Genomic DNA, 25,000 nt, shown 5'->3' on the forward strand with positions numbered 1-25,000 from the left:
CTGTCCTGAGCCGCCAGAGTTTCCCGTCTGTCCTGAGCCGGCAGAGTCTCCAGTCTGTCCTGAGCCGCCAGAGTCTCCCGTCTGTCCTGAGCCGCCAGAGTCTCCCGTCTGTCCTGACCCGCCAGAGCCGCCAGTCTGTCCTGAGCCGCCAGAGCCGCCAGTCTGTCCTGAGCCGCCAGAGCCGCCAGTCAGCCAGGAGCCACCAGAGCCGCCGGTCAGCCAGGAGCCGCCAGAGCTGCCAGGAGCTGCCAGAGCCGCCGGTCAGCCAGGAGCCACCAGAGCTGCCAGTCAGCCAGGAGCCACTAGAGGCGCCATTCAGCCAGGAGCCGCCAGGGCCATCTGCCAGCCCGGAGCCTCCAGAGCCGTCAGCCAGCCAGGAGCTGCCAGAGCCGTCAGCCAGCCAGGAGCTGCCAGAGCCGTCAGTCAGTCTGGAGCTGCCGGAGCTGTCCTTCACTCCGGAGCTGCCCGAGCCGTCCTTCACTCCGGAGCTGCCGGAGTCTCCCGCCTGTCTGGCACTGCCGGAATCTCCCGTCCATTCTGGACCCATGGCTAGGGTCCCCAGTCGGAGGTCGGCGGCGATGGTTGCCGCTCGTAAGAGACCACGGGGGCGATTGAGGAGGCGGACAAAAACTGTGGTAAAGGGCGTGTGTTGGGGTGGGCAGTCTATGTTTGTTTTTCTATGTTGGTTTTTGTGTTCGGCCTACTATGGTTCTCAATCAGAGGCAGGTGTCGTTAGTTGTCTCTGATTGAGAATTATACTTAGGTTGTTTCCGTGTGAGTGTTTGGGTCACAAGGTACTGTTTCGGTTTTGTAGATTTCACGTTTATTATTTTGTTCCAGTGTTCAGTTGTGATAATGATATTATTCTATGTGTAGGTGGGGAGGGGGGTGGATAATGATATTATTCTATGTGAAGGTGGGGAGGGGGTGATAATGATATTATTCTATGTGTAGGTGGGGAGGGGGATAATGATATTATTCTATGTGAAGGGGAGGAGGGGGATAATGATATTATTCTATGTGTAGGTGGGGAGGGGTGATAATGATATTATTCTATGTGTAGGTGGGGAGGGGTGACAATGATATTATTCTATGTGTAGGTGGGGAGGGGGATAATGATTTTATTATATGTGTAGGTGGGGAGGGGGTGATAATGATAATATTCTATGTGTAGGTGGGGAGGGTGGATAATGATATTATTATATGTGTAGGTGGGGAGGGGAGGGGGTGATAATGATAATATTATATGTGTAGGTGGGGAGGGATGATAATGATAATATTATATGTGTAGGTGGGGAGGGATGATAATGATATTATTCTATGTGTAGGTGGGGAGGGGTACCATGTCATGTGTACCATATCGTGTGTACCATATCGTGTACCTCCCCGTGTGCCTCCCCCCCAGATTCCTGCTGGGGCCACTCCACTCCCTTGCTATAAGCTGCTTTTGAAAAAAAAGCGTCTGCTAGACGTATGGTATGCTATGTTAGATATAGATGTATGTTATGTTATGTTAGATATAGATGTATGTTATGTTTATGTTATGTCAGATATAGATGTATGGTATGTTTATGTTATGTTAGATATAGATGTATGTAATGTTATGTTAGATATAGATGTATGCTATGTTAGATATAGATGTATGCTATGTTAGATATAGATGTATGTTATGTTATGTTATGTTAGATATATATGTAATGTTATGATATGTTAGATATAGATGTATGTTATGTTTATGTTATGTCAGATATAGATGTATGGTATGTTTATGTTATGTCAGATATAGATGTATGTTATGTTTATGTCAGATATAGATGTATGTATGTTAGATATAGATGTATGTTATGTTATGTTATGTTAGATATATATGTAATGTTATGATATGTTAGATATAGATGTATGTTATGTTTATGTTATGTCAGATATAGATGTATGGTATGTTTATGTTATGTCAGATATAGATGTATGTTACGTTATGTTAGATATAGATGTATGTTATGTTTATGTTAGATATAGATGTATGTAATGTTATGTTATGTTAGATAAAGATGTGTGTTATGTTAGATATAGATGTATGTTACGTTATGTTAGATATAGATGTATGTTATGTTATGTTATGTTAGATATAGATGTAATGTTATGTTAGATATAGATATATGTTATGTTTATGTTATGTTAGATATGGATCTAATTAAAGATGAATAGAACCCTGTTCTATGTTTATGTTTATGTAACTTTACCATATGTTAGATATAGATGTATGCTTAGCTGCTTTTGTTATGTATGGTATGTTAGATATAGATGTATGGTATGCTATGCTATGCTATGTTAGATATAGATGTATGCTATGTTAGATATAGATGTATGTTATGTTATGTTATGTTAGATATATATGTAATGTTATGATATGTTAGATATAGATGTATGTTATGTTTATGTTATGTCAGATATAGATGTATGGTATGTTTATGTTATGTCAGATATAGATGTATGTTACGTTATGTTAGATATAGATGTATGTTATGTTTATGTTAGATATAGATGTATGTAATGTTATGTTATGTTAGATATAGATGTATGTTACGTTATGTTAGATATAGATGTATGTTATGTTATGTTATGTTAGATATAGATGTAATGTTATGTTAGATATAGATATATGTTATGTTTATGTTATGTCAGATATAGATGTATATTATGTTATGTTATGTTAGATATAGATGTATGTAATGTCATGTTATGTTAGATATAGATGTGTGTTATGCTATGTTAGATATAGATGATATGTTATGTTATGTTAGATATAGATGTATGTTATGTTAGATATAGATGTAATGTTATGTTATGTTATGTTATGTTATGTTATATATAGATGTATGTTATGATATGTTATAGATGTGTGTTTTGCTATGTTAGATATAGATGTATGGTATGTTATGTTAGATATAGATGTATGTTATGTTATGTTAGATATAGATGATATGTTATGTTATGTTAGATATAGATGTATGTTATGTTAGATATAGATGTGTGTTATGTTATGTAGTTATGTAGATATAGATGTGTGTTATGTTATGTAGACATAGATGTGTGTTATGTGTGTTATGTTATGTTAGATATAGATGTTTGTTATGTTATGTTGTATATAGATGTATGTAATGTTATCTTAGATATAGAGGTATGTTATGTTTTTGTTAGATATAGATGTATGTTATGTTATGCTAGATATAGATGTATGTTATGTTATGTTATGTTATGTTAGATATAGATGTATGTAATGTTATGTTAGATATAGATGTATGTTATGTTATGTTAGATATAGGTAATATGTACAGTGGGGAGAGCAGGTATTTGATACACTGACAATTTTGCAGATTTTCCTACTTACAAAGCATGTAGAGGTCTGTAATTTTTATCATAGGTACACTTAAACTGTGAGAGACCGAATCTAAAACAAAAATCCAGAAAATCACATTGTATGATTTTTAAGAAATTCATTTGCATTTTATTGCAGGACATAAGTATTTGATCACCTTATTACCAACCAGTAAGAATTCCGGCTCTCACAGACCTGTTAGTTTTTCTTAAAGAAGCCCTCCTGTTCTCCACTCATTACCTGTATTAACTGCACCTGTTTGAACTCGTTACCTGTATAAAAGACACCTGTCCACACACTAAATCAAACAGACTCCAACCTCTCCACAATGGCCAAGACCAGAGAGCTGTGTAAGGACATCAGGGATACAATTGTAGACCTGCACAAGATCGGGATGGGGTACAGGACAATAGGCAAGCAGCTTGGTGAGAAGGCAACAACTGTTGGCGTAATTATTAGAAAATGGAAAAAGTTCAAGATGACGGTCAATTACCCTCGGTCTGGGGCTCCATTCAAGATCTCACCTCGTGGGGCATCAATGATCATGAGAAAGGTAAGGGATCAGCCCAGAACTACACGGCAGGACCTGGTCAATGACCTGAAGAGAGCTGGGACAACAGTCTCAAAGAAAACCATTAGTAACACACTACGCCATCATGGATTAAAATCCTGCAGCGCACGCAAGGTCCCCCTGCTCAAGCCAGCGCATGTCCAGGCCCGTCTGAAGTTTGCCAATGACCATCTGGATGATCCAGAGGAGGAATGGGAGAAGGTCATGTGGTCTGATGAGACAAAAATAGAGTTTTTTGGTCTAAACTCCACTCTCCGTGTTTGGAGGAAGAAGAAGGATGAGTACAACCCCAAGAACAACCATGAAGCATGGAGGTGGAAACATCATTCTTTGGAGATGCTTTTCTGAAAAGGGGACAGGACGAATGCACCGTATTGAGGCTAGGTCTTCCAGCATGACAACGACCCGAAACACACAGCCAGGGCCACTTAGGAGTGGCTCAGTAAGAAGCATCTCAAGGTCCTGGAGTGGCCTAGCCAGTCTCCAGACCTGAACCCAATAGAAAATCTTTGGAGGGAGCTGAAAGTCTGTATTGCCCAGCGACAGCCCCGAAACCTGAAGGATTTGGAGAAGGTCTGTATGGAGGAGTAGGCCAAAATCCATGCTGGAGTGTGTGCAAACCTGGTCAAGAACTACAGGAAACGTATGATCTCTGTAATTGCAAACAAAGGATTCTGTAATAAAATATTAAGTTCTGCTTTTTTCCTGATGTATCAAATACTTATGTCATGCAATAAAATGCAAATTAATTACTTAAAAATCATACAATGTCATTTTCTGGATTTTGTTTTAGATTCCGTCTCTCACAGTTGAAGTGTACCTATGATAAAAATTACAGACCTCTACATGCTTTGTAAGTAGGAGAATCTGCAAAATTGTCAGTGTATCAAATACCTGCTCTCCCCACTGTACATATTACCTCAATTACCTCAACAAACCGGTGCCCCCGCACATTGACTCTGTACTGGTACCACCTGTATATAACCTCCACATTGACTCTGAACTGGTACCCTCTGTATATAGTCTCCACATTGACTCTGTACTGGTACCACCTGTATATAGCCTCCACATTGAATCTGTACTGGTACCCCCTGTATTTAGCCTCCACATTGACTCTGTACTGGTACCACCTGTATATAGTCTCCACATTGTCTCTGTACTGGTACCCCCTGTATTTAGCCTCCACATTGAATCTGTACCGGTACCCCCTGTATATAGCCTCCACATTGACTCTGTACCGGTACCACCTGTATATAGCCTCCACATTGACTCTGTACCGGTACCCCCTGTATATAACCTCCACATTGACTCTGTACCGGTACCACCTGTATATAGCCTCCACATTGACTCTGTACCGGTACCCCCTGTATATAGCCTCCACATTGACTCTGTACTGGTACCACCTGTATATAGCTTCGCTACTGTTATTTTACTGCTGCTCTTTAATTATCAATATTTTGAATTTTCTTACTTATTCGTCTTAAAACTGCATTGTTGGTTAAAGGCTTGTCAGTCAGCATTTCACTGTAAGGTACAACACTACACCTGTTGTATTCGGCGCATTTGACAAATAGTTAACAACTGGACAGATGAGAGAGAACATACATGTAGGTCCATTATCAATTCAACACGGTTAAGTTTTAGTCATTTAAATGTTGACTGAGATCGTTTAATGAGCCGTATGTTTGACTCCCCTGGTCTAGACAGCCTTTTGGTCCTGCGTGGCCCTGTTGGTAGAGCACTGCCAAGGGTTGTGGGTTCGAGTCCCGTTGCGGCCACACTTGTGAAAATGTATCCACTCCCCTTGCTGTAAGTGGCTTTTGAATAAAAGTGTATTTTAGACGGCGTATGTTCTGTTAGATATAGATATAGATGTATGTTATGTTAGATATAGATGTATGTAATGTTATGTTATGTTAGATATAGATGTATGTAATGTTATGTTATGTTAGATATAGATGTATGTAATGTTATGTTAGATATAGATGTATGTTCTGTTATGTTAGATATAGATGTATGTAATGTTATGTTATGTTAGATATAGATGTATGTGATGTTATGTTAGATATAGATGTATGTTATGTTAGATATAGATGTATGTTATGTTAGAAATAGATGTATGTTATGTTATGTTAGATATAGATGTATGTTAGATATAGATGTATGTTATGTTATGTTAGATATAGATGTATGTTATGTTAGATATAGATGTATGTTATGTTAGATATAGATGTATGTTATGTTATGTGAGATATAGATGTATGTTATGTTATGCTAGATATAGGTGTATGTTATGTTATGTTATGTTAGATATAGATGTATGTTATGTTATGTTAGATATAGATATAGATGTATGTTATGTTATGTTAGATACAGATGTATGTTATGTTAGATATAGATGTATGTTACGTTATGTTAGATATAGATGTATGTTATGTTTATGTTAGATATAGATGTATGTAATGTTATGTTATGTTAGATAAAGATGTGTGTTATGTTAGATATAGATGTATGTTACGTTATGTTAGATATAGATGTATGTTATGTTATGTTATGTTAGATATAGATGTAATGTTATGTTAGATATAGATATATGTTATGTTTATGTTATGTCAGATATAGATGTATATTATGTTATGTTATGTTAGATATAGATGTATGTAATGTCATGTTATGTTAGATATAGATGTATGTAATGTTATGTTATGTTAGATATAGATGTATGTAATGTTATGTTATGTTAGATATAGATGTATGTAATGTTATGTTATGTTAGATATAGATGTATGTAATGTTATGTTATGTTAGATATAGATGTATGTAATGTTATGTTAGATATAGATGTATGTTCTGTTATGTTAGATATAGATGTATGTAATGTTATGTTATGTTAGATATAGATGTATGTAATGTTATGTTATGTTAGATATAGATGTATGTAATGTTATGTTATGTTAGATATAGATGTATGTAATGTTATGTTATGTTTGATATATGTTCTGTTATGTTAGATATAGATGTATGTAATGTTATGTTATGTTAGATATAGATGTATGTAATGTTATGTTATGTTAGATATAGATGTATGTAATGTTATGTTATGTTAGATATAGATGTATGTAATGTTATGTTAGATATAGATGTATGTTCTGTTATGTTAGATATAGATGTATGTAATGTTATGTTATGTTAGATATAGATGTATGTAATGTTATGTTATGTTAGATATAGATGTATGTAATGTTATGTTATGTTAGATATAGATGTATGTAATGTTATGTTATGTTTGATATGGACATAATTAAAGATTGTTCAAATAGGAACCCTGTTCTAGTTCCTCTTCTAGTTTCTCTTCGTACCTCACTGTACCATATCGTGGGAAGCAGTGCATCATGATATCAGATTCTTTCCTCACCTGAGCACCTCGCTTGTTTGTTGCCATAATTACTGTATCCAGGGAGACAGAGGCAACTGTAGCTTCCTTCCTGGTTCTGACAGGTCCCTCCCGCTCCACAGATACCAGCAGTTACATTACACTCATCTATGTCTGAGAGAGAGAGAGAGAGAGAGAGAGAGGGAGAGAGGAGATAGAGGAGAAAGAGAGGAGAGAGAGAGAGAGAGAGAGGGGAGATAGAGGAGAAAGGAGAGAGAGAGAGGGGGGGGGAGGGGAGAGGAGAGGGAGAGAGAGAGAGAGAGAGGGGGAGCGGAGGGGAGGGGAGAGAGAGAGAGAGAAGAGAGAGAGAGAGCGAGAGAGGGGGAGATAGAGGAGAAAGAGGAGAAAAGAGAGAGAGAGAGAGAGAGAGGGGGAGGGGAGAGAGAGAGAGAGAGGGGGAGAGAGAGAGAGAGAGAGAGAGAGAGAGAGAGAGAGAGAGAGGAGAGAGAGAGAGAGGGAGGGAGAGAGAGAGAGAGAGAGAGAATGCACAAACATTAACATAAACACTTGAGGAGAGAAGTGAGGAGGAGGCAGACAACTGAACACATCCCAGTAAGAATAAAAATGAGAAACAGAGAAGAAACAAAGTACATTCCAGAACAACAACAATCAGGTATCAGATTGCTGCTATTTCATGTTATGGTTACAGCTGTGAGTTCAGGCAGACATCTGGATTGGAACTTGGCCAAAGGTTATTTAAATATTTTATTTTATTTCACCTTTATTTAACCAGGTAGGCTAGTTGAGAACAAGTTCTCATTTGCAACTGCGACCTGGCCAAGATAAAGCATAGCAGTGTGAACAGACAACACAGAGTTACACATGGAGTAAACAATTAACAAGTCAATAACACAGTAGAAAAAAAAGGGGAGTCTATATACATTGTGTGCAAAAGGCATGAGGAGGTAGGCGAATAATTACAATTTTGCAGATTAACACTGGAGTGATAAATGATCAGATGGTCATGTACAGGTAGAGATATTGGTGTGCAAAAGAGCAGAAAAAGAAATAAATAAAAACAGTATGGGGATGAGGTAGGTGAAAATGGGTGGGCTATTTACCAATAGACTATGTACAACTGCAGCGGTCGGTTAGCTGCTCAGATAGCAGATGTTTGAAGTTGGTGAGGGAGATAAATGTCTCCAACTTCAGCGATTTTTGCAATTCGTTCCAGTCACAGGCAGCAGAGAACTAGAATGAAAGGCGGCCAAATGAGGTGTTGGCTTTAGGAATGATCAGTGAGATACACCTGTTGGAGCGCGTGCTACGGATGGGTGTTGCCATCGTGACCAGTGAACTGAGATAAGGTGGCGCTTTACCTAGCATGGACTTGTAGATGACCTGGAGACAGTGGGTCTGGCGACGAATATGTAGCGAGGGCCAGCCACCCAGTCGCAGTGGTGGGTGGTATAAGGTGCTTTAGTGACAAAACGGATGGCACTGTGCTAAACTGCATCCAGTTTGCTGAGTAGAGTGTTGGAAGCAATTTTGTAGATGACATCGCCGAAGTCGAGGATCGGTAGGATAGTCAGTTTTACTAGGGTAAGTTTGGCGGCGTGAGTGAAGGAGGCTTTGTTGCGGAATAGAAAGCCGACTCTTGATTTGATTTTCGATTGGAGATGTTTGATATGAGTCTGGAAGGAGAGTTTATAGTCTCGCCAGACACCTAGGTACTTATAGATGTCCACATATTCAAGGTCGGAACCATCCAGGGTGGTGATGCTGGTCAGGCGTGAGGGTGCAGGCAGCGAATGGTTGAAAAGCATGCATTTGGTTTTACTAGCGTTTAAGAGCAGTTGGAGGCCACGGAAGGAGTGCTGTATGGCATTGAAGCTCGTTTGGAGGTTAGATAGCACAGTGTCCAAGGACGGGCCGGAAGTATATAGAATGGTGTCGCCTGCGTAGAGGTGGATCAGGGAATCACCCGCAGCAAGAGCAACATCATTGATATATACAGAGAAAAGAGTCGGCCCGAGGATTGAACCCTGTGGCACCCCCATAGAGACTGCCAGAGGACCGGACAGCATGCCCTCCGATTTGACACACTGAACTCTGTCTGCAAAGTAATTGGTGAACCAGGCAAGGCAGTCATCCGAAAAACCGAGGCTACTGAGTCTGCCGATAAGAATATGGTGATTGACAGCGTCGAAAGCCTTGGCCAGGTTGATGAAGACGGCTGCACAGTACTGTCTTTTATCGATGGCGGTTATGATATCGTTTAGTACCTTGAGCGTGGCTGAGGTGCACCCGTGACCGGCTCGGAAACCAGATTGCACAGCGGAGAAGGTACGGTGGGATTCGAGATGGTCAGTGACCTGTTTGTTGACTTGGCTTTCGAAGACCTTAGATAGGCAGGGCAGGATGGATATAGGTCTGTAACAGTTTGGGTCCAGGGTGTCTCCCCCTTTGAAGAGGGGGATGACTGCGGCAGCTTTCCAATCCTTGGGGATCTCAGACGATATGAAAGAGAGGTTGAACAGGCTGGTAATAGGGGTTGCGACGATGGCGGCGGATAGTTTCAGAAATAGAGGGTCCAGATTGTCAAGCCCAGCTGATTTGTACGGGTCCAGGTTTTGCAGCTCTTTCAGAACATCTGCTATCTGGATTTGGGTAAAGGAGAACCTGGAGAGGCTTGGGCGAGTAGCTGCGGGGGGGCGGAGCTGTTGGCCGAGGTTGGAGTCGCCAGGCGGAAGGCATGGCCAGCTGTTGAGAAATGCTTGTTGAAGTTTTCGATAATCATGGATTTATCTGTGGTGACCGTGTTACCTAGCCTCAGTGCAGTGGGCAGCTGGGAGGAGGTGCTCTTGTTCTCCATGGACTTCACAGTGTCCCAGAACTTTTTGGAGTTGGAGCTACAGGATGCAAACTTCTGCCTGAAGAAGCTGGCCTTAGCTTTCCTGACTGACTGCGTGTATTGGTTCCTGACTTCCCTGAACAGTTGCATATCGCGGGGACTATTCGATGCTATTGCAGTCCGCCACAGGATATTTTTGTGCTGGTCGAGGGCAGTCAGGTCTGGAGTGAACCAAGGGCTATATCTGTTCTTAGTTCTGCATTTTTTGAACGGAGCATGCTTGTCTAAAATGGTGAGGAAGTTACTTATAAAGAATGACCAGGCTTCCTCAACTGACGGGATGAGGTCAATGTCCTTCCAGGATACCCGGGCCAGGTCGATTAGAAAGGCCTGCTCACAGAAGTGTTTTAGGGAGCGTTTGACAGTGATGAGGGGTGGTCGTTTGACTGCGGCTCCGTAGCGGATACAGACAATGAGGCAGTGATCGCTGAGATCCTGGTTGAAGACAGCGGAGGTGTATTTGGAAGGCCAGTTGGTCAGTATGACGTCTATGAGGGTGTCCTTGTTTACAGATTTAGGGTTGTACCTGGTGGGTTCCTTGATGATTTGTGTGAGATTGAGGGCATCTAGCTTAGATTGTAGGACTGCCGGGGTGTTAAGCATATCCCAGTTTAGGTCACCTAACAGAACAAACTCTGAAGCTAGATGGGGGCGATCAATTCACAAATGGTGTCCAGGGCACAGCTGGGAGCTGAGGGGGGTCGGTAGCAGGCGGCAACAGTGAGAGACTTATTTCTGGAGAGAGTAATTTTCTAAATTAGTAGTTCGAACTGTTTGGGTATGGACCTGGAAAGTATGACATTACTTTGCAGGCTATCTCTGCAGTAAACTGCAACTCCTCCCCCTTTGGCAGTTCTATCTTGACAGAAAATGTTGTAGTTGGATATGGAAATCTCAGAATTTTTGGTGGCCTTCCTGAGCCAGGATTCAGACACGGCAAGGACATCAGGGTTAGCAGAGTGTGCTAAAGCAGTGAGTAAAACAGACTTAGGGAGGAGGCTTCTGATGTTGACATGCATGAAACCAAGGCGTTTTCGATCACAGAAGTCAACAAATGAGGGTGCCTGGGGACATGCAGGGCCTGGGTTTACCTCCACATCACCCGCGGAACAGAGGAGGAGTAGAATGAGGGTGCGGCTAAAGGCTATCAAAACTGGTCGCCTAGAACGTTGGGGACAGAGAATAAAAGGAGCAGATTTCTGGGCATGGTAAAATATATTCAGGGCATAATGCGCAGACAGGGGTATGGTGGGGTGCGGGTACAGCGGAGGTAAGCCCAGGCACTGGGTGATGATGAGAGAGATTGTATCACTGGACATGCTGATTGTAATGGGTGAGGTCACCGCATGTGTGGGAGGTGGGACAAAGGAGGTATCAGGGGTATGAAGAGTGGAACTAGGGGCTCCATTGTAAACTAAAACAATTATAACTAACCTGAACAACAGTATACAAGGCATATTGACATTTGAGAGAGACATACAGCGAGGCATACAGTAATCACAGGTGTTGAATTGGGAGAGCTAGCTAAAACAGTAGCTAAAACAGTAGGTGAGACAACAACAGCTAATCAGCTAGCACAACAGCAGCAGGTAAAATGGCGTTGACTAGGCAGGGAGGGTCGGATTAACTACACACAGAGCCTGAGTACGGCTGGGGCCGACAGATAAAACATAAACAAGCAGAATGGAGTACCGTGATTAATGGACAGTCCAGCATGCATCAGCTATGAAGCCAAGTGATCAGTGTCCAGGGGGCAGCAGTGGATGGGGCAGGGAAGCTGGACTGGCGAGTATTATCCAGGTTAAAAACTGGCTGGCTGTGCAGAAGGTAAAAGGTAAAAGCCGCTAGCAGTGGCTAACAATGACTCAATAGCTTGTAGCTAGTTAGCTGGTTCGCTTCTGGAGGTTCTTGAGTGTGTTCTAAAAATTAAAAATAATAGCGATTCCGTATCACATTGGGTGAGGCAGGTTACCGGAAGGTATAAACAAATAAAAAATCGAAAAGAGATTGAAAGTAAATATGGGTCCAGTGAGTGTTTGGGACGCGGCAATTCAGACGGTTAGCAGGCCTGTGCTAACAAGCTAACAGTTTGTAGGCCGGGGCTAAACAAGGTAGCAGTTAGCGGACCGGGGCTAAACAAGGTAGCAGTTAGCGGACCGGGGCTAAACAAGCTAGCAGTTAGCAGGCCGAATTAGCAAGCAAGGAGATAGCAAGGGCTAGAAAGTTAGCCTTTGGGGGGCGTCGCGATGGGGTGAGTCTGTTTATGCCTCTTCATGAAGTGACATCGATAGACCGGTCGTGGGTCCGGATATTGTAGCCCAGGAGTATGCTTCGGTGGTAGCACAGGAGCTCTGGCCGGGCTAGCTTCAAGCTAAGTGGGTGGAAACGCTAGCCAGGAGTAATCATCCGGCGTTGCGGTTAGCTAGTTAGCTAGTTGTGAAGATCCAGCTGAAAATGTTCCGTTTGCGGTGGGAATCCGGTGGGAATCCGGGGATAAAAAATAATAATAGGTCCGTTATGCTCTGGATAGAGTCGCGTTGTTCGAACTGGCGAGAGCTTTCCGAGCTAAAGGTTAGCTGATGACCGGTTAGCTGAAGACCGCTAGCAATGGTTTGCTGACTGATAGCTGGTAGTTAGCTGGCTAGCTTCAGTTGAGGGGATCCGGATCCGAAGTAAATATAAATACTTCAGAAAAAATAGCAACATTGGGTGAGGCGGGTTGCAGGAGAGTATTTAGAATTTGAGGTTTAGCAAAATGTTTTAAAAGATATGCGAAGAAAAATATGCAAAAAAAAAAAAATGATATATACGATATATACAAGGGACACGACACGACAAGACGTCCGACTGCAACGCCATCTTGGATCTGTCATGGGGTTAGAGGTCAGGGATCAGGGGTTAGAGGTCAGGGGTCAGGGATAACATGGCCTCGGCCCCCTCACCAGTGCCGGCGGCAATATTGTTGCCGTGGTTACTGAGCCCTGACGGACAGTTACAGGTGTATCTGCCAGGTGTGTTTGTGCACATGCCCAGAGCGCCACACGCACACAGTACACTCACTCACTCACTCACTCACTCACTCACTCACTCACTCACCCACTCACTCACACACACACACACACACACACACGCACACACACACACAGTCCACACAAACACACAATACACACACCACACACACATACACTCACACACACTTATACGAAGTGACACGTTGAAAGGAGTCCCATATGATAAAAGCATGTTTCTCACCCTCACACCTGCTCTCTGTTAGTTTGTACCCAGACTGGCAGATGCAGATGTAGGACCCTGGGGTGTTCACACAGGATGAGTTGTTTGGGCAATCAGCAGTCTGCTCCTTACACTCATCCATGTCTGCACACAGAGATGTAAAGATGGAGGGGTGAGATGGTGGGAGATGGAGGATGGGAGAATAAAACAGGGAGTGTTGTACCAGAGAGAGAGAGGGAGAGATTTACTGAGTGGTCAGGGTCACAGTGATTTTCTTGGTAGTCTTAAACATTGACACAAAACCATACACCTCACACACCTGGTTATGGGATTAAAAAGAAGACACCTCTATCATGTCAGACACAGAGCTGAAATGTATAATTGTTTTAGATTGCATCCCGATATTACACTTTATATACATCACAGAAGACTGAAATATAACAAAACCATTTGACAAAAAGAAAGACCAGATTTTCGGCAGTTAAACAAAAGAGTTTATTAATTATAAAAGTATGAAAAATATGAATAAACATTCCACCCATGAGGCCACGAAGTCATTTCACTACTCTCTCCTTCCTTCTGAAGTGTACACTACTTCAAAACTAAAAGCATTGGATTGGTGGAGGCATGCTAGTGTGAGTTCAGTGAAGGAAAGTGAACAAGTGCACACTTCACGAGAAAGGAGACATTATTGGGACGCACCCAGAGTCTTAGTTCTGCCTCCGGCAAGACGATGTGTTGGGGTCACAGTTCAAACTGGTTTAGGGTACGGTGTCACGTTCAAACTGGTTTAGGGTACGGGGTCACTGGTAGGGGGTCAGTCCGGGGACAAACAATGCAGTTAAAACTGGTTTAGGGAGGGGTGCATTGCTTCATGGGTCACCAATGGCTGTGTTTGCTAGATGGGTCATTAACTATGGGGTGCTATATCATATAATGTGTTTGCTATATCATATAATGTGTTTGGCTGATGGTCGAGTTCCTGTCTGACTAGATGGGCAGGTGGTGTATTGTATCAACCAATGGCTGCGCTCCACCTCACTGACAGCCCAGTAGGGCATCAGATTGTTACTGTATCATTTGATGGGTACAGCTGTGAGTTCTGGTAAACATTTGGAGTGGAACGCAAACAAATTAAAGGGGTCAAGGGCTATCAGAGTACCGTTGCCATGGTTACTGAGCCCTGACGGACAAGTGCAGGTGTATCGGTCAGGTGTGTTTGTGCACATGCCCAGAGCGCCACACACCGGGGGAACCCACACACACTCATCCTCATCTGTAGTTGACACACACACACACACACACACACATCACACACACACAAGCTCGCTAGCTGAGACCCTCCACATCACACACACACACACACACACACACACACTTGAATCCTTTAATTAATTAATTTTTAGTTTTTTACTTATTTGTATTAAAACTGCATTTCACTGTGAGGTCTACTACACCTGTTGTATTCAGCATTTCACTGTAAGGTCTACTACACCTGTTGTATTCAGCATTTCACTGTAAGGTCTACTACACCTGTTGTATTCAGCATTTCACTGTAAGGTCTACTACACCTGTTGTATTCAGCATTTCACTGTAAGGTCTACTACACCTGTTGTATTCAGCATTTCACTGTAAGGTCTACTACACCTGTTGTATTCAGCATTTCACTGTAAGGTCTACTACACCTGTTGTATTCAGCATTTCACTGTAAGGTCTACTACACCTGTTGTATTCAGCATTTCACTGTAAGGTCTACTACACCTGTTGTATTCAGCATTTCACTGTAAGGTCTACTACACCTGTTGTATTCAGCATTTCACTGTAAGGTCTACTACACCTGTTGTATTCAGCATTTCACTGTAAGGTCTACTACACCTGTTGTATTCAGCATTTCACTGTAAGGTCTACTACACCTGTTGTATTCAGCATTTCACTGAATAAGGTCTACTACACCTGTTGTATTCAGCATAGAATAATATCATTTCACTGTAAGGTCTACTACACCTGTTGTATTCAGCATTTCACTGTAAGGTCTACTACACCTGTTGTATTCAGCATTTCACTGTAAGGTCTACTACACCTGTTGTATTCAGCATTTCACTGTAAGGTCTACTGCACCTGTTGTATTCAGCATTTCACTGTAAGGTCTACTACACCTGTTGTATTCAGCATTTCACTGTAAGGTCTACTACACCTGTTGTATTCAGCATTTCACCACAAGGTCTACTGCACCTGTTGTATTCAGCATTTCACTGTAAGGTCTACTACACCTGTTGTATTCAGCATTTCACTGTAAGGTCTACTACACCTGTTGTATTCAGCATTTCACTGTAAGGTCTACTACACCTGTTGTATTCAGCATTTCACTGTAATGTCTACTACACCTGTTGTATTCAGCATTTCACTGTAAGGTCTACTACACCTGTTGTATTCAGCATTTCACTGTGAGGTCTACTACACCTGTTGTATTCAGCATTTCACTGTAAGGTCTTTACTTACACCTGTTGTATTCAGCATTTCACTGTAAGGTCTACTACACACTGTTGTATTCAGCATTTCACTGTAAGGTCTACTACACCTGTTGTATTCAGCATTTCACTGTAAGGTCTAAACACCTGTTGTATTCAGCATTTCACTGTAAGGTCTACTACACCTGTTGTATTCAGCATTTCACTGTAAGGTCTACTACACCTGTTGTATTCAGCATTTCACTGTAAGGTCTACTACACCTGTTGTATTCAGCATTTCACTGTAAGGTCTACTACACCTGTTGTATTCAGCATTTCACTGTAAGGTCTACTACACCTGTTGTATTCAGCATTTCACTGTAAGGTCTACTACACCTGTTGTATTCAGCATTTCACTGTAATGTCTACTACACCTGTTGTATTCAGCATTTCACTGTAAGGTCTACTACACCTGTTGTATTCAGCATTTCACTGTAAGGTCTACTACACCTGTTGTATTCAGCATTTCACTGTAAGGTCTACTACACCTGTTGTATTCAGCATTTCACTGTAAGGTCTACTACACCTGTTGTATTCAGCATTTCACTGTAAGGTCTACTACACCTGTTGTATTCAGCATTTCACTGTAAGGTCTACTACACCTGTTGTATTCAGCATTTCACTGTGAGGTCTACTACACCTGTTGTATTCAGCATTTAACTGTGAGGTCTACTACACCTGTTGTATTCAGCATTTCACTGTAAGGTCTACTACACCTGTTGTATTCAGCATTTCACTGTAAGGTCTACTACACCTGTTGTATTCAGCATTTCACTGTAAGGTCTACTACACATGTTGTATTCAGCATTCACTGTAAGGTCTACTACACCTGTTGTATTCAGCATTTCACTGTAAGGTCTACTACAACTGTTGTATTCAGCATTTCACTGGAAGGTTTACTACACCTGTTGTATTCAGCATTTCACTGTAAGGTCTACTACACCTGTTGTATTCGGCGCATGTGACAAATAACATTTGATTTGATTTGAGTTAACTTCTTCCAAATAAGGGGGCGCTCTTTTAGTTTTCAGATGAAAAACGTTCCCGTTTTAAACAAGATATTTTGTCACAAATAGATGCTCGACTATGCATATAATTGACAGCTTTGGAAAGAAAACACTCTGACGTTTCCAAAACTGCAAAGATATTGTCTGTGAGTGCCACAGAACTGATGTTACAGGAACAACCCAGATAAAAATACAATCAGGAAGTGCCGCATTTTTTGAAACCGTCTCATGGCAATGACTCCTTATATGGCTGTGGAGGAGCTAGGAGTCAGCTTACCCTTTCCACGTTTTCCCCAAGGTGTCTGCAGCATTGTGACGTATTTGTAGGCATATCATTGGAAGATTGACCATAAGAGACTACATTTACCAGGTGGACGCTTGGTGTCCTCCGTCGCAATTATTGCGTAATCTCCAGCTGCAGTATTTTTCCGTTTGACTCTGATGAGAAACCGACTGGCAGGAATGATTTTTCATCTCATAGAATTGTGAAAAACACCTTGAGGATTGATTCTAAACAACGTTAGCCATGTTTCTGTCGATATTATGGAGCTAATTTGGAAAAACGTTTGGCGTTGTAAGTTTGGCGTTCATTTTTTTTCCTAGCCAAACGTGATGAACAAAACGGAGCTATTTCTCTTACACAAATAATCTTTTTGGGAAAAAATGAACATTTGCTATCTAACTGAGAGTCTTGTCATTGAAAACATCCGAAGTTCTTCAAAGGTAAATTATTTTATTTGAATGCTTTTCTTGTTTTTGTGAAAATGTTGCCTGCTGAATGCTAGGCTTAATGCTATGCTAGGCTATCAATACTCTTACACAAATGCTTGTGTAGCTTTGGTTGAAAAGCATATTTTGAAAATCTGAGATGACAGTGTTGTTAACAAAAGGCTAAGCTTGTGTTTCAATATATTTATTTCATTTCATTTGCGATTTTCATGAATAGGAAACATTGCGTTATGGTAATGCGCTTGAGGCTATGATTTACGCTCCCGGATACGGGATTGCTCATAGCTAGAGGTTAACAACTGGACAGATGAGAGAGAACATACATGTAGGTCCATTATCAATTCAACACAGTTAAGTTTTAGTCATTTAAATGTTGACTGAGATTGTTTAATGGGCCGTATGTTTGACTCCCCTGGTCTAGACTGTAACGGCTCTCCCCTTCGTCTGATGATGAGGAATAGGAATCATCGGACCAACACGCAGCATGGTAAGTGTTCATCGTAAATTTAATTAAATGAACTGAACACTGAATGACAAAAAACAACAAAGAGCGTGAACAACACGAAACAGGTACAAAACCGAAAACAACTACCCACAAACACAGGTGGGAACAGGCTACCTAAGTACGATTCCCAATCAGATACAACGATTGACAGCTGCCACCCCAACTCACGCCCTGGCCAAACCAAAATAGAGACATAAAAGAAGAACGAAGGTCAGGACATGACAGTACCCCCCCCCCCTCCCCGGAGGGATATAGATATAGGTGTATGTTATGTTATGTTAGATATAGATGTATGTTATGTTATGTTATGTTAGATATAGATGTATGTAATGTCATGTTATGTTAGATATAGCTGGATGTTATGTTAGATATAGACGTAATTAAAGACTGTTCAAATAGGAACCCTGTTCTAGTTCCTGTTCTAGTTCCTCTTCGTAACTTGCTGTACCATATTGTGGGAAGCAGTGCATCATGGTACCAGATTCTGTCCTCACCTGAGCACCTAGCCTGTTTGTTGCCATAATTACTGTATCCAGGGAGACAGAGGCAACTGTAGCTTCCTTCCTGGTTCTGACAGGTCCCTCCCCCTCCACAGATACCAGCAGTTACATTACACTCATCTATGTCAGACCTGGGCCCTGACAGTAAATCTCAGTAAGACCAAAATAATGGTGTTCCAAAAAAGGTCCAGTCACCAGGACCACAAATACAAATTCCATCTAGACACTGTTGCCCTAGAGCACACAAAAAACTATACATACCTTGGCCTAAACATCAGCACCACAGGTAACTTCCACGAAGCTGTGAACGATCTAAGAGACAAGGCAAGAAGGGCATTCTATGCCATCAAAAGAAACATAAATTTCAACATACCAATTAGGATTTGGCTAAAAATACTTGAATCAGTCATAGAGCCCATTGCCCTTTAAGGTTGTGAGGTCTGGGGTCCGCTCACCAACCAAGACTTCACAAAATGGGACAAACACCAAATTGAGACTCTGCACGCAGAATTCTGCAAAAATATCCTCCGTGTACAACGTAGAACACCAAATAATGCATGCAGAGCAGAATTAGGCCGATACCCACTAATTATCAAAATCCAGAAAAGAGCTGTTAAATTCTACAACCACCTAAAAGGAAGCGATTCACAAACCTTCCATAACAAAGCCATCACCTACAGAGAGATGAACCTGGAGAAGAGTCCCTAAGCAAGCTGGTCCTGGGGCTCTGTTCACAAACAAACACACACTACAGAGCCCCAGGACAGCAGCACAATTAGACCCAACCAAATCATGAGAAAACAAAAAGATAACTACTTAACACATTGGAAAGAATTAACAAAAAAACAGAGCAAACTAGAATGCTATTTGGCCCTACACAGAGAGTACACAGCGGCAGAATACCTGACCACTGTGACTGACCCAAAATTAAGGAAAACCTTGACTATGTACAGACTCAGTGAGCATAGCCTTGCTATTGAGAAAGGCCGCCGTAGGCAGACATGGCTCTCAAGAGAAGACAGGCTATGTGCTCACTGCCCACAAAATGAGGTGGAAACTGAGCTGCACTTCCTAACCTCCTGTCCAATGTATGACCATATTAGAGAGACATATTTCCCTCAGATTACACATATCCACAAAGAATTCGAAAACAAATCCAATTTTGAAAAACTCCCATATCTACTGGGTGAAATTCCACAGTGTGCCATCACAGCAGCAAGATTTGTGACCTGTTGCCACGAGAAAAGGGCAACCAGTGAAGAACAAACACCATTGTAAATACACCCATATTTATGCTTATTTATTTTATCTTGTGTCCTTTAACCATTTGTACATTGTTAAAACACTGTATATATATATATATAATATGACATTTGTAATGTCTTTACTGTTTTGAAACTTCTGTATGTGTAATGTTTACTGTTAATTTTTGTTGTTTTTCACTTTATATATTCACTTTGTATGTTGTCTACCTCACTTGCTTTGGCAATGTTAACACATGTTTCCCATGCCAATAAAGCCCTTGAATTGAATTGAATTGAATTGAGAGAGAGAGAGAGAGAGAGAGAGAGAGAGAGAGAGAGAGAGAGAGAGAGAGAGAGAGAGAGAGAGAGAGAGAGAGAGAGAGAGAGAGAGAATACACAAACATTAACATAAATACTTGAGGAGAGAAGTGAGGAGGAGGCAGACAACTGAACACATCCCAGTGAGAATAAAAATGAGAAACAGAGAAGAAACAAAGTACATTCCAGAACAACAACAATCAGGTATCAGATTGCTGCTATTTCATGTTATGGTTACTGCTGTGAGTTCAGACAGACATCTGGATTTGGAACTCGGCCAAAGGTCATGGGGTTAGAGGTCAGGGATCAGGGGTTAGAGGTCAGGGGTCAGGGATAACATGGCCTCGGCCCCCTCACCAGTGCCGGCGGCAATATTGTTGCCGTGGTTACTGAGCCCTGACGGACAGTTACAGGTGTATCTGCCAGGTGTGTTTGTGCACATGCCCAGAGCGCCACACGCACACAGTACACTCACTCACTCAATCACTCACTCACTCACTCACTCACTCACTCACTCACTCACTCACTCACTCACCCACTCACTCACACACACACACACACACACACGCAACACACACACACAGTCCACACAAACACACAATACACACACAGTACACACACACATACACTCACACACACTTATACGAAGTGACACGTTGAAAGGAGTCCCATATGATAAAAGCATGTTTCTCACCCTCACACCTGCTCTCTGTTAGTTTGTACCCAGACTGGCAGATGCAGATGTAGGACCCTGGGGTGTTCACACAGGATGAGTTGTTTGGGCAATCAGCAGTCTGCTCCTTACACTCATCCATGTCTGCACACAGAGATGTAAAGATGGAGAGATGGTGGGAGATGGAGGATGGGAGGATAGAGAGAGAGAGAGAGAGAGAGAGAGTGGTCACACAGTGTTTCTTGGTAGTCGTAAACATTGACACAAAACCATACACCTCACACACCTGGTTATGGGATTAAAAAAGAAGACACCTCTATCATGTCAGACACAGAGCTGAAATGTATAATTGTTTTAGATTGCATCCCGATATTACACTTTATATACATCACAGAAGATTGAAATATAACTAAACCATTTGACAAAGAAAGACCAAATTTTCGGCAGTTAAACAAAAGAGTTTATTAATTATAAAAGTATGAAAAATATTCATAAACATTCCACCCATGAGGCCACTAAGTCATTTCACTACTCTCTCCTTCCTTCTGAAGTGTACACTACTTCAAAACTAAAAGCATTGGATTGGTGGAGGCATGCTAGTGTGAGTTCAGTGAAGGAAAGTGAACAAGTGCACACTTCACGAGAAAGGAGACATTATTGGGACGCACCCAGAGTCTTAGTTCTGCCTCCGGCAAGACGATGTGTTGGGGTCACAGTTCAAACTGGTTTAGGGTACGGTGTCACGTTCAAACTGGTTTAGGGTACGGGGTCACGTTCCAGTCCGACTACAATGCAGTCGTTGCATTGCTTCAACCAATGGTGGTGTGCTACGTCATTAACTGTGCTATATCATATAATGTGTTTGGCTGATGGTCGAGTTCCTGTCTGACTAGATGGGCAGGTGGTGTATTGTATCAACCAATGGCTGCGTTCCACCTCACCGACAGCCCAGTAGGGCATCAGATTGTTACTGTATCATTTGATGGGTACAGCTGTGAGTTCTGGTAAACATTTGGAGTGGAACGCAAACACATTAAAGGGGTCAAGGGCTAGAGTACCGTTGCCATGGTTACTGAGCCCTGACGGACAAGTGCAGGTGTATCGGCCAGGTGTATCGGCCAGGTGTATCGGCCAGGTGCGTTTGTGCACATGCCCAGAGCGCCACACACACTCATCCTCATCTGTAGTGGACACACACACACACACAGTTATGAGTTTTATGAATAATGACTAAATGATGTATACATTTAACATAGAACTATAACTAACAGAATTCTACCCTGTCTCTGTATAATGATAAATGATGTTTGTCCATAAGAAAGAGGGACTGTTAGCAGGCGAGGAACTGTGGCTAACAACTTGTGACCACTGTGGGAAGGAAGTCTCCCCACCCAGGGAGGGGAGAAACCTTGGGCTTGTAGTAGATTGTATAACAGGTGGCAGGCAATGTATCAGTAGGAGAAGACTTGTGAACTATATTGTCATTGTCTTAGAGGAGGAGTTACAGTTATGACGAGATGAGAGGTATATAAACCATTGTACATGTACGGATGAGCAGAGCTCTCGTAAATAAACATTCTATATATACATATATGTACTATTGTAGACTGGCCTCTGTCTGTTTCATTTCAACAAGAACCACCTTACAAGTTCATGGAAACAGACCGAGGAGTTGAATTGAAGTTCAGTTTATGAACATTGAGAACATAATTCTCTCTCACACACACACACACACACACACACACACACACACACACACACACACACACACACACACACACACACACACACACACACACACACACACACACACACACACACACACACACACACACACACACACACACACACACACGCACACACGCACACACGCACACACGCACACACGCACACGCACACGCACACGCACACAAACGCACACGCACACGCACACGCACACACACACACACACACACATTCACACACACATTCACACACACAAGCTAAGCTGAGACCCTCACATCACACACACAAACAGGGTCTCAATTACAAGCCCGGTGCGGTACATTCCAGCTCCTCATATCGGCCGGGCGAGAGTGGGCATCGAGCCAGGTGCCATGAAGCCGGCTCTACGCATCTGGTCTCTAGTGTGTCTCCTCGGGTCGGCGTACATGGCACCAGCCTTACGCATGGTGTCCCCGGTTCGCCAGCACAGCCCAGTGCGGGCTATTCCACCTCGCCGCACTGGCCTGGCTACGGGGAGCATTCAACCAGGTAAGGTTAGGCAGGCTCGGTGCTCAAGAGCTCCAGTGCGCCTGCACGGTCCGGTCTATCCGGTGCCACCTCCACGCACCAGCCCTCCGGTGGCAGCCCCCCGCACCAGGCTGTCTCTCCATCTTCTCCCTACAGGTGCTCCCGCCTGTCCAGTGCCGCCAGAGCCAGCCAGGAGCTGCTGGAGCCGTCCTTCACTCCTGAGCTGCCAGAGCCTTCCTCCTGCCCAGCGCTCCCAGAGTCTCCCGTCTGTCCTGAGCCGCCAGAGTCTCCCGTCTGTCCTGAGCCGCCAGAGTCTCCCGTCTGTCCTGAGCCGCCAGAGTCTCCCGTCTGTCCTGAGCCGGCAGAGTCTCCAGTCTGTCCTGAGCCGCCAGAGTCTCCCGTCTGTCCTGGGCCGCCAGAGTCTCCCGTCTGTCCTGACCTGCCAGAGCCGCCAGTCTGTCCTGAGCCGCCAGAGCCGTCAGTCTGTCCTGAGCCGCCAGAGCCGCCAGTCTGTCCTGAGCCGCCAGAGCCGCCAGTCAGCCAGGAGCCACCAGAGCCGCCGGTCAGCCACGAGCCGCCAGAGCCGGCAGGAGCTGCCAGTCTCCCGCCTGTCTGGCACTGCCGGAATCTCCCGTCCATTCTGGACCCATGGCTAGGGTCCCCAGTCGGAGGTCAGCGGCGATGGTTGCCGCTCGTAAGAGACCACGGGGGCGATTGAGGAGGCGGACAAAAACTGTGGTAAAGGGCGTGTGTTAGGGTGGGCAGTCTATGTTTGTTTTTCTATGTTGGTTTTTGTGTTCGGCCTACTATGGTTCTCAATCAGAGGCAGGTGTCGTTAGTTGTCTCTGATTGAGAATTATACTTAGGTTGTTTCCGTGTGAGTGTTTGGGTCACAAGGTACTCTTTCGGTTTTGTAGATTTCACGTTTATTATTTTGTTCCAGTGTTCAGTTGTGTGGTTTTGAATAAATCAATATGGACACTTATCACGCTGCGTTTTGGTCCGATCCTTACTCCTCCTCAGGCGAAGAGGAGGAAAGTCGTTACACACACACCAGAATACTCACCCTTACACTCCCCAGTGAGAGCAGTATAGTTGACAGTGGTTGTGGATCTGAACCCAGGTTTACACTGGCAGTAGTAGCTCCCGATGGTGTTGAGACAAGCGGCGTTGCTGCCACAAACCTGTGGTGTATCTTGGCACTCATTGAGATCTGAAGAGATAAGGACATATGGTGATAGAGCTGTGATTCCCTCACCTCTCCTCCAGTGATTCCCTAACCTCTCCTCCAGTGATTCCCTAACCTCTCCTCCAGTGATTCCCTAACCTCTCCTCCAGTGATTCCCTAACCTCTCCTCCAGTGATTCCCTAACCTCTCCTCCAGTGATTCCCTAACCCCTACTCCAGTGATTCCCTAACCTCTCCTCCAGTGATTCCCTAACCTCTCCTCCAGTGATTCCCTAACCTCTCCTCCAGTGATTCCCTAACCTCTCCTCCAGTGATTCCCTAACCTCTCCTCCAGTGATTCCCTAACCTCTCCTCCAGTGATTCCCTAACCTCTCCTCCAGTGACTCAAGACAGTCCATGTATTTTATGTATTTCAGAATTAAAGCAGCTGAAAAAAGGAATGAGAGGCTTGATGATCAGGTTACCATTTGGATCAGCTGTGGTGATGTGGTACATCAAAGCAGAGGACTGTCTGGGAGTTCAAGAGGAGAGGTTGGGGAATCACTGCTCCACAAATATGGCACAGAACAGAGAAGAAAAGATTGCAAAAACAAGCTAAACTGAGACCCGAGCCTCACACACGCTGTTGCTGT

General features: G+C 43.1%; 1 protein-coding gene across 5 annotated transcripts in view; it reads right to left on the reverse strand.

The window, feature by feature from the left end:
* The window catches only part of LOC121844785 (adhesion G protein-coupled receptor E5-like), a 64,174-nt gene that overhangs the window by 34,913 nt on the left and 4,261 nt on the right, over positions 1-25,000 (reverse strand). For 2 of the 5 annotated variants that reach the window (XM_042315307.1, XM_042315306.1), the window contains exons 3-6: positions 24,247-24,393; positions 20,970-21,092; positions 13,487-13,609; positions 7,363-7,494 (exon numbers count right to left, since the gene is read on the reverse strand). In XM_042315307.1, the coding sequence (XP_042171241.1) occupies positions 7,363-7,494; positions 13,487-13,609; positions 20,970-21,092; positions 24,247-24,393 (525 nt within the window). Of the gene's footprint in view, positions 1-7,362; positions 7,495-13,486; positions 13,610-20,969; positions 21,093-22,006; positions 22,190-24,246; positions 24,394-24,832; positions 24,985-25,000 lie in introns of those variants that run through there. The other 3 variants (XM_042315309.1, XM_042315310.1, XM_042315308.1) reach the window with 3 other exon arrangements.

The sequence above is a fragment of the Oncorhynchus tshawytscha genome, unplaced genomic scaffold (assembly GCF_018296145.1).
Source record: "Oncorhynchus tshawytscha isolate Ot180627B unplaced genomic scaffold, Otsh_v2.0 Un_contig_5137_pilon_pilon, whole genome shotgun sequence".
NCBI lineage: Eukaryota > Metazoa > Chordata > Actinopteri > Salmoniformes > Salmonidae > Oncorhynchus > Oncorhynchus tshawytscha.